Source organism: Mustela erminea, chromosome X, assembly GCF_009829155.1.
Source record: "Mustela erminea isolate mMusErm1 chromosome X, mMusErm1.Pri, whole genome shotgun sequence".
Lineage (NCBI taxonomy): Eukaryota > Metazoa > Chordata > Mammalia > Carnivora > Mustelidae > Mustela > Mustela erminea.
Window position 1 is genome coordinate 93,732,381 of NC_045635.1, and position 11,343 is coordinate 93,743,723.

Sequence of the window (11,343 nt, forward strand, 5' to 3'; positions counted from 1 at the left end):
ATTAGATGGTGCTTAGATTGTTATGGCAATAGCTCAACCCAGCTTCACTGAGATGGTCCCAATTTAAAATATTTCATTGCATTGTTCTTGTAAAACACAGCAAAGAGCACATTCAGTTATGCAAAACATCCCCTCAGACTACTTCCTTTTTTTCTTAACTTTTAAGTTATATCTATGTTTCTGCATTTCAGTTTCAGAACTCCAATGGCAGCTTTATTCCTATATTATGTGATATTTGTGATATTTAGTAATCTGAACCACTGCAAACACACGTTCATTTTTTAGTTTTAATTCCAGTAGAGTTAACATAAAATGCTGTATTAGTTTCAGGTGTACCATATAGTAATTCAAAAATTCTATACATCACCCAGTGCTCATCACAAAAATTGCACTCCTTAAATTCCATCACCTATTTCACCTCAGACTATTTTCTTGAACCTAGAAGTAATACAGAAGTCTTTATCAGACCCCATCATTTGTTTTTGATTGCAGAAAACAAGATCATCGAATGTATGAGGCTTAAGGAAGAAGGGAAAAATAAGGGAATGAAAAGCTAAGAACTGGTGATACAAATGCTTGCTGGCCCTTCTCAAGTCCCAGCCACTTCTACTAAGACTCTATGTCCCTGCTTGCTTAATAAGCTCCCTCCTGTTTTGACAAGATTTTCATGACTAGATTCCAGGTCTTCTTTTTCTTATCATAATTTTAATGTCAGACTACTAGCAGGGATTCTTTTGTTTGTCTTTCCGCTAGCCCTATGTATCAACACAGATTTATATAAAGCTTATGGGACCAGCCCTGTGCAAAGTATTATGGGGGTTTAAAGAAAAGAGTTTTCCCCCTGGAGGGCTCATACAATCACGTGTCCTTCCATAACTCAGGGGAAAAGAGTTTTCCCCCTGGAGGGCTCATACAATCATGTGTCCTTCCATAACTCAGGGGATGGAGATATTAGTAATTGTCTGAGTAGTCAGAGGAGGTTGCATCAAAGAGGCTGAATGTGAGCTGGGCATAGGAAGAGAAAAGAAATGGGCTTTCAGACGAGGGGAGAGAAAGATTAAAAGCAGAAGTGGGCATGATTACATGTTTGGAAGTGGAGGCAGGGGTTTGATTTCCTTATGTGTAAAATGCAAATCGTTATACCTACTTCATAGGACTGCTAAAATGATTATGTGGTCTGGTAGAGAGGTGGCAGAGGTATGTTTCACATATTGCATTTATTCCTCCAGTCTGTGGCAGACACTGACAGTTCTCCACTGCATTCTATCAGTGAGGCAAGCTGCAGGTCCAGAATACTTTTAAATAAGGCTCCAGACAGCTAGTATCAGAGTGTATAAACTGACATAAATTAGGCATTCAAGAAATCGTAAGTGTTATTACGCCAAAGACCCACACAATGTCTGATATTACTGGACAAAAATAACTTGTTTATTCCACTCTTACCAAATACAGATGCAAACCTCTATATTTCCAGTGTGTCAGAGGCCCACCATGTCCTCAACACTTGCAGGATTGAAATCAGACTTGGGCTTGATCCTGCTACAGAGCTTATCTGCCATATGTTGTAATATCTCCTGTAAGCTTTAAGTACTAGCACCCTTGATCTTCAGAAGTTTTCAAACCTCCAGAACACAGCTACTTCCACTAAAATTATCATTTCGCCACCCATATAATGTTGGTACCCCTCAGGGACTGAACCAAGCAAGCAAGTGTAGTGAAGAGACAAAATGGAATTTGTCTTTGGGGTTTTTCTTTGATTCTATGTAGCTCTTTTATATATTGACTCTATTTTATTCATAATACTCTGTTATTGTGTTGTGATGCCTGCCCAGTGGCCAGTATTACCCTCTGCCCAGACTCCAGATTCTTGCCTTCCTCTAAAAACTCACCCATTCCTTCAATTCTACTTCTCTGCAGGACAGAGAAAAGAAAGCTGCAAATGGGTCATGCGGTGCTGGGACAATGTTATCAATCATGGTTCCGGGTGGTGAAGGAGCAAGAACATCCAGGCATTTGTTATGACTGCCAGCAGGGACAGCAGGCAAGGGGGAGACGGCCGGGGAAGGAGGAGACAGGGAAATACAACCTTAGAATGTTAAATAGGCGCATGGAACAGGAAGGCTGATGGAGCAAGTGTGGCTCCACTAATGTTATGCACATTAGAAAGGTCAACCGGGAAACTGTCAGGGAACACTTGTAGAGAGTGTCCATGACACGTTTAACTTCATAAGCCGCTTGGCCATGGCCAGCTGAGCCAGAAGAAAGGTTGAAGGTTAAAGGAAGGTATGAAGTCTGAATCATACTGGTAGCCAGATTGACCCCAGCTGGGCTGCTGCTGTTCTATCTCTAATATAGGGATATTTCTGCCTCACTCACAGGCAGAGAAGAGCAGTACAAACCTCCCAACAGGAACCATAGAGCCTGAGAGCAGGGTCAGCTCAATTTTCACCCTCTCTGTTATTCCCAAGCCAGCTACATTTCACATTCCTGAGCCAGGCCTGCACTAGACCACTGTTTAGACATGACCATACAGTCTCAGGCAGAGCCTCGGAAGGAAGCAATCCACATATCACATGCTTCACAGGCCACTTTAGGGGCCAAATATTTTCTACTTTCAAAAACATAGATAGTGCTAAAGCAGAAAGATTCTTTTTCCCCCCATTTCCTTTTCTTTTCTTTTATTATTTCCTTTCAGTGTTCCAAGATTCATTGTTTATGCACCACACCCAGTGCTCCATGCAATACGAGCCCTCCATAATACCCACCACCAGGCTCACCCAACCTTCTATCCCCTCCCCTCCAAAACCCTCAGTTTGTTTCTCAGAGTCCACAGTCTCTCATGGTTTATCTCCCCCTCCAATTTCCCCCAACTCACTTCTCCACTCCATCTCCCCATGTCCTCCATGCTATTTGTTATGCTCCACAAGTAAGTGACCATATGATAATTGACTCTCTCTGCTTGACTTATTTCACTCATCATTATCTCTTCTAGTCCCATTCATGTTGATAAAAAGTTGGGTATTCATCCTTTCTGATGAAGGCATAATATTCCACTATATATATGGACCATATCTTCTTTATCCATTCGTCCGTTGAATGGCATCTTGGTTCTTTCCACAGTTTGGTGACTGTGGCCATTGCTGCTATGAACATTGGAGGTACAGATGGCCCTTCTTTTCACTACATCTGTATCTTTGGGGTAAATACCCACTAGTGCAATGGCAGGATCATAGGGTAGTTCTATTTTTAATTTCTTAAGGCATCTCCACACTGTTTTCCAAAGTGGCTACACCAACTTGCATTCCCATCAACAGTGTAAGAGGGTTCTCCTTTCTCCACACCCTCTCCAACACTTATTGGATACTGTCTTGTTAATTTTGGCCATTCTAACTGGTGTAAGTAAGCTGGTATCTCAATGTGGTTTTGATTTGAATCTCCCTGATGGCTAATGACGACGAACATTTTTTCATGCATCTGTTAGCCATTTGTATGTCTTCTTTGGAGAAATGTCTGTTCATGTCTTCTGCCCATTTTTTTAGAGTATTCAACCTAGAGTTTCTCAAATACTGTCAGAGAAACTTCCACATCAGCATCATCTGCAGAGCTTGATTAAAATGCAGATTATCTGTTCCCACCCCAGACCCAATGAGTTTCACCTTCTAGGGGTGAAGCCCAAGAATCTGCATATTAAACTTCCAAGAGATTCTTATGTACCCTGAAACTTGAGAACGTCTGACAAATGTCATAGCTCTGTGTGGTCAGTTGCCCAATATTCCTAAGGTAAAATCTGAAGACCTCTTACCACAGAATCATTTGGAGTGTCTATTAAAAAATTCAGATTTCTGGGTCTTCTGGCTTTCCTGAATCATAATTTCTTAGATGTGATAAAATTTAAGAAACCCTCTCCCTTCATCGTACAGATAAGATAGAGGAAGTAACTTGCCCAATGTTGTCAGTCCAGATGATGGCAGAGCTAGGGTTATACCCAAATCTCCAAACAAATCTAAATGGTATGCCCCTGTGGTTACTTCTTGAGAGTTGATTATGTCTCAGTTTAGCTTTCATGGCCAGAGCTACCCTTAGAATGTCTGGAGCTCAAGAGCAAAAATGCAAGTGCTCTGGGTAGTTGGATGACATTAGTTGAAAACTTCTCCAAAGTTTAGTGAAGAACAGTTCGGAAATAAAGTAGTGTAAAGTCATAAAGCTCTCTTATAAGCAGAAGTGTACTTCAGGCCCTTCACCAAATGGAGTTTCTGAGGACTCCAGCATGGAGTAGTTTCATGCAGGGAAACTATCAACCTTGGCTTTAAGTCAAACTGAACATAAATACCAAAATGGCCTTTAAGAGTTTACTACATTTATTTTTGCCTTGTTGTTTTTATAATTGAGCACATGGCAATCAAGTAAAAACTTAACATATGCAGTTTTATGTTAGACCTTGTCCACGCTCACTAGTCTGATTCCCCAAACCTGTGCATTTGAGGTTCCAGCTTAGTTTCTGCTTTATCTCCTCAAGACTGAGGTCTGGAGCTCCTCCAGACTGGCATGCTCTACCCCAGGATCTGCTGGGACAATCTGATAAAGGCCATTGACTTCTAAAAGGAGAGTAATTTCCAAAACAATAAGGTGAGATAGATTTTCTTTGAGAGATTGAGAAATTACCATTGACAAGAGTGCCATTGTATGATTTGCATTTGGGCAAATGCTTATAATTTTGGCAAGTGTTTCACCAATGCTACATAATTAGAAAAATTAAATGCTCTGCAACCTTGAATATACAATTCTATAAAGAAACAGGAGACCTCTACAGATATTCTGGAATTGCTGAGGGTGGAGGGAAAGGACAGAAGGCAGGAACAAAGAAAGAAAAGTTATAATCACACTCTTCCAACCAAAAGAAGAATTTGGTAGAGAGGTCTATACCTCTTATTTTCGATTCTGAAATCAAAGAGCTCTCTATAGCAGAGGTATTTTTTCATTAATTTGATATCAAATCTGACCTAAACTGACATGAACTTAGTCTTTGTCTCTTTTAGAATGAATATTCTGACATTTTTTTCCCTACATTTTTCCTGAATAATTAATGGCTCAATTATGGGATATTTTCCCGGAACAACTGGGAGTGTTATATAATAAACTGTACAAACTCTGTGTTACCTTTCAAAAATTAAAAAAATAAACTGAATTCTAAAACACAGATAACAGATTGTGGACCTAGCAAAATGATAGCTAACATTTATGAATCATCTGCCATCTACATGAAGCTGTGTTAATCTCTTGTCATCTCATATAATACAACAACACTATGAAGAAGGTATTAAAATCACCTCCATTTTAAAGGTTGAAAACTGGTTCTTGGAGAGATTAAGTAACTTTCTAGAGTCACATGACTTTTGGCCAAGCCAAGATTTGGACCCAGGTCAGTCTGACTGTAGAACCTACAGGCTAAATTCTTATACTCCACTGTCTGGGAGAGAAGAACAGTTCTGAAAAACAGTGTGAGCTCTATGTGGACTTTATGCAGAAGTATATGCCACCTATTATTCAATGTCATTTGAGGGCCTCCTACTTCCAAATATGTCCCCTTCCCCATTCTTACTTCTTGTGATGTTATAATATGGCTTTATTCCTTGAGGTTCATCTGGATGGCTTTCTCACAGGGACCACCAACATCAGAAATCCTCTGGGCAGCTTGCTAGAAGTACAGATTTCTGGCATCCACCCAGACCTATTGAATTGGAATTGTTGGAGATTGGGACCAAGTTGTTTCTTATGCACATTAAAGTCTGAGGAAAAGGTAAATGACTTGAGAAAGGCCAATCATTAAACCTCATTAATTAATTAACATCTTACTTTTCAATGACACCTAGCTGGATTGAGAGAAATAAATTCGTGAATGGCCACCTGGAAAATGAAAAGGTAGACTAACTAGAATGGTGAGATATGGGAAGGAAGGAAGAAAGAGTATGACAATATCTGCCTTCTTTGGCAATATGCAACAACGAAAGAGCCTCACCAGTGATATTGTTAGCTGCACTGGAACAATCTTGAGAGCATCTCTCTGCCACTTAGAGCATCTATCTACTGTCTCATTGATACCACAACCCTCTGATGTGGACAAGTTAGTCAACCTCATTAAAGAGGAAATTGAGGGGCGCCTGGGTGGCTCAGTGGGTTGAGCCGCTGCCTTCGGCTCAGGTTATGATCTCAGGGTCCTGGGATCGGGTCCCGCATCAGGCTCTCTGCTCAGCAGGGAGCCTGCTTCCCGATCTCTCTCTGCCTGCCTCTCCATCTACTTGTGATTTTTCTCTGTCAAATAAATACATAAAATATTTAAAAAAAAAAGAGGAAATTGAGACCCAAATGAGTTCTTTAATGTCATCCAACTGATTAATGCCAGTGTTTGGGTAAGTTTCTGGCCTCTAATCTTATACAGTTTCAATACTCCAGTAATTTCTTCCATAGGTCCAGAGAGGAGGAGCCATCAAACAAAACCTAGAGAATCAAGTCCTACACTCAATGATGCACATTTTTGCCCAATAGTGACCAATTTATATACAATTAAATGGTATGCTACACAAGGAAAGGGCAATGAGAGGAATTATACTGCAGAATAGTTCAACTGATATGCTGTATGTTTGGGATTTGTTTTTTAACTAACAGATTCCTTTACTCTCGTTATCAATGCAGGGATGACTACTAAACATTTTGATCTTTATACTTTAAAGAATATTCTGTTCTTGTTTACTAAGTTCCCAACTTCACCTCTTCATCTTGCCGGTGGTATGTTAAGCCTCCATTACAGCCAAATGTGACCTTAGATAAGGACTAGGAATCTAAAAAAACATGGATTAACTACCACCATAGTAATCAGATCACTACAGAAATGCAGGCTAGGGTTGGGGCATTGAGGTTCAAGTCCAACCAGTGATTATTCCAGTTAAGCTACTTGCTCTCTAAAAAAGCTTTTCTCAAATTTCAGTGCACATTTGAATCACCTGGCAAATCTGTTTAAGTGGAATGCTAATTCAGTAGGTCTGGGTTGGGACCTGAGAGTCCGCATTTCTAACAGTCTCCCTGGTGATGCTTATGGTGCTGGCTCTCAGATTACATTTTAAGTAGCAAGGGCCATGAACCATCATCATGCCCAAGTAGCATGTACAAATTAACATATTTGTGGTCTTGGAGGAAGTGCTGTTTCTGACAGTAGTACTGGTGAGCATGCCAGCTCTGATATTAAGTAGTTGTGTGACCTTGGGCAAACATCTTTACCTTTCTGGGTCTCTGTTTCCTCAGTCATGAAATTATGAATTTGGCCTGGGTAATTTTTAATAATAATAATAATCTCTGATAAAAAAGAGATACTTTAGAATCAAAGGCTTAGTTTGATGGTAAATTTCCCACTATATTACAAGGAAAGGGAATGGGGAGAGAAATATGTTACTTTTGCATTTGTCTTCTTAATTCTAATTCTCTATGTGTCCTAGGGTAATTTATCACTTCTGAATGTGCAGAACATTGGCATTCTCCATGAGAAAAGTCAACATTGAATAGTGGGCAACAATTTTGGCATCTCTCCAATTCATCTCTTAGTGTCCCCTTGTGACTGCTTCGTAAGTAGCAGTTTTGGCTACTTGCTCATGACACTATTTTTCTGATAACAGAGGAAACCTACTGTCTGCCCATTGGTTTCCAGTACTGTCACTCAATTCTACTTAGTCTCACTTGATTTCAGAAGAGCCAATGGAGAAGTACACAGAATCACCACCTACCTTGCAAGTAGAGCATTCCTCCCTTCAGACTGAGAATCTGATTCTACAGCCACAAATACAGCGTCTAAATGAAGAGGGCTCTGATCTGAGGGGCCAAGTCATGCCTACCCTGGCTACCGTGATGATGTCTGTACCCCGCTCACTTGAACATCTCTCTCAGTTTCACCATGACCCTGCCAACCTCTCAATATTTCTTGCACAGTTGACAACTCTCAAGTTCCCCAGTCCTGCAGATGATGTCCAAGTCAAGTTCTTTTTTGACTACCTATCTCAGCAGATGGAAAGTTGTGGAGTCATATTTGGGCCTGACCAGAGCTCTCAGCAGAAACAATATGAGAACTTTGTTTTTGCATTCCAGCAATCACTTGGTGTGCCTACAAAACAGGAAATAGACCCTCTGAACAAGGAGGACAACTCCTCTCAGAAAGATGCTTCTACTTCTGAGCACCTTGCTCAAAATATGAGCTATAATGAAACCAGTCAGAGTGATCATTTCCAAGAAGGAATAGCTGACTCCATCCAGGATGATTTGAGTGGCACAGATATGATGGATAACCTTCCAGACCTGATCACTCAGTGTATTCAGTTGGACAAGAAACGTAGTGACAGGCCAGAGCTTCTTCAGTCAGAGACACAGCTCCCAGTGTTGGATTGCATGATCCACCACCAAGCCTTTTCCATCCCCACAGATCTGCCACCCAAGGAAGAACCTATACAGTTGCGTGGAAGCCAGCCACCACTCACTCCGGCCAAAAGAGCCCGCCAGCAAGAAGCTCAGTTGTGCCTCTACTGCAGCCAGGCTGGTCACTTCACAAGAGATTGCCTTGCCAAACGTTCTCGAGCCCCAGCAAGGATAAACAACCCAACTCACCAGTAAGAGAGCAGGTCACATTGTAAACTTATCTCCCTCTCACCTCCAGCCTTAAAAATGTATATCCTGCACTAACATTTAAAATACAGGTGAGGAACTGTGATACCACTTCATAGACTGTCATGAACTCATGTGCTTCTGGAAATTTAAATAACTAGATTTTGTTCATTTGGTCACCCATCACCAAACCAAACCCAACCCAACAATGATGAAAACAACTCACAGGCACTTTCTTCAATTGGAACCAATTCCCCAAGAGTACTGAAAGTCTGTAGATGAAAGTCTAGCCAGTCTGAGCCAAATGAAAACAACCCTGGACGTGCACTGAGAACCCCATTCCTTCCAATGGGTGAGATCTAGGTTGAGTTTGTTGGCTTAAGTCTTCTGTGCCTAAGATTGGGCCCAAGACTTTCACCCTAACCCTCATCCGTCTGTATTATAGTTCCCTGTTGGTTTAGGACCCTTGAATTCCTGATTGCATTCCATATCCTACCAACATTTTTCTACTGGAAGCTGAAACCTGCTCCTACCTATTGACTAGAGTCCAGCTTCAATACAAACCAATCTTCATGGAAACACAGCTCCACTACTATTTCATACAGCTGTGTATTTTGTTGCCATTTAAAGACCTCTACTTGCTAGAAAAAGAAAAAGAAAAGAAAAGAAAGACAGAAAGAAGAAATGAAAAGAGAAGGAAAAGAAAAGAAAAAAAAGAAAAGAAAAGAAAAGAAAAATACCCTCGATCTCTTAACTACTGACAAACCAGATGGCTTGGCCATTTGAAGACTGATTGGAATTGTTGGTCTATTTCCTTGAGAACTAGCACTTCAGGCACATACATGTTTTTAGCCAAGCCCAACTAATTCCAAATTACTCTTCTCTTTCCCAACAACCTACTTCAGGTTATAGCATGTCTAATGGCCAAGTTTAAATGGTCTAGGATAATGACCTCTGAAAAATATTAACAAAAGTTGGGGAAAGAATCTTCACCATAATTATTATGTCTACAGCATGTCTTTGCTGTCTTACCTGGCAGGTAAGGGAGCCTGGTTAAATAAATCTCCACTGAAGACTTAGGGTCAGGCTTTGTAGTAGTTTATGACCCTAGAGGTCTCAATGTGGTCACCATTTAGGATCACTACCATTGATATTGAGCTCTGTACCCTTATGGATCACCTCTGGGGATCCTCATTTAGTTGAGAATCTTGAAAAGCAAATAATGACAAACAACTTTCTGAACCATCCCATCTGACAAATCCTGGGGCATGGACATCAACACCACTGACAAATAAATCTTAAGAAGAAGGGGTTTGATTGCTTGTGTTGTGCTCTTCGCACACAGGCACACACATCAGCTCTGTATGGATTCCTAATGCTTCTGAACAAAAGTAGTGTCATGCTGGAGAGACACAATTTTCTAAACTATTAAAGATATCCAGTAACAATTGATGCTTGCTAGTAATATTCAGTCCTCTGTTCCTTGTTTCTTGGTGCTGATGTATGTCCCTATAAATAATTGATTTCCTGAAGAAAGATCAGTAACTCCATATTCCCTAGCAGCCATCAAGACCTCTCAGAACATGAAGTGTTATTGTACTTTGGCCTTGTTCCTGAAGAATTATGCTAACTTTGACAATACTTAAACCCACCTAGGACCTTACCACTTTCATCCTATAACTAACAAGTAGATCATTGTTCCCATCAGTGCCTCACTAACCACTGTGCCAATTTTAATTTGCATTTACAAGGGGTCTCCTTTATTAACGGCTTGCTATACATCCACCTTACTCCATATGTTCTCACAAGGAGACTGGAATGTTCATATTCCATTTATGCCAAGAAATTCTCACTTTAGTACTGGGATTGTAGGAAAGCCTCTAACAAGTAGATTTATTTAAACTTTAAATGTCTCTTGGATTACCTGGAGGTATCCTGATCTAGCACCCTCAATTCTATAACAAGAGAGTAACCCAACAGCCTTCAGTCACTTTCCTTACTGACTCCAGTATGGTCTTGGAATGTTTCATCACCAATCTTTCCTTACCTTGGGGACATAATTTGTCATTATGTGCTCTCTCACAAAGAGGCATCACCTTATTTCCTGTTTGGGCCTTCTCTCTGCAGCAACATCACCTTTTTCTCCAAGAAATCTTCAGATTTGATAGCCTCTTGGAACAGATAATTAATTCTGGGCTACTAAACTTCCCATTTCTAGAAGCTCCTTGTTGAGGAATTCCCAGTCAAGGAATTCTTGTGTTCTATGTGATACAATCCAACAATCATACTGAGCATAGGGATGGGGTACTGAGATAATGCTTTACTGTCTACTAGCTAGCCAGAATTGTGTTTATCACTTAAAATTTTTGTTATAATGACGCCATCCACTTCATCTAGAACAAACTCATTATTTAGCATAAAGAGAGCTACACAGATATCAGATCTTATACCTAAGTGAACTTCTCTGAGAGTGAAACTAAAATCTACTGAGAACAGATGAGATGTAACCTACTTGGTCATGTAGTCTGCAACTACAAAGGCTTGGGGAGTCCCCAGGTCCAGTCAAAATTGTAGTTTTAGGAAGGCAGATCTGCTACATGATTGATGACCATCCAGCAAGATAAGGTCTAATCATTTTATAAGTCTGAAGAAGGAATTGTTAACAAGAGAATAGTCTTTAGGGAGTCTAGAAAAGGGGGCAAT

General features: G+C 40.5%; 1 protein-coding gene across 5 annotated transcripts in view; it reads left to right on the top strand.

Annotated features, from left to right (window-relative positions):
• Window positions 1–11,133, top strand: part of RTL4 (retrotransposon Gag like 4) — a 377,204-nt gene extending 366,071 nt beyond the window's left edge. For 3 of the 5 annotated variants that reach the window (XM_032330107.1, XM_032330105.1, XM_032330108.1), the window contains one exon: window positions 7,488–11,133. In XM_032330107.1, coding sequence (XP_032185998.1) covers window positions 7,744–8,649 — 906 coding nt within the window. In that variant the 5' untranslated portion in view covers window positions 7,488–7,743 and the 3' untranslated portion in view covers window positions 8,650–11,133. Of the gene's footprint in view, window positions 1–5,660; window positions 5,798–5,828; window positions 5,920–7,487 lie in introns of those variants that run through there. The other 2 variants (XM_032330104.1, XM_032330106.1) reach the window with 2 other exon arrangements.
• Window positions 11,134–11,343: the final 210 nt, after the last annotated feature.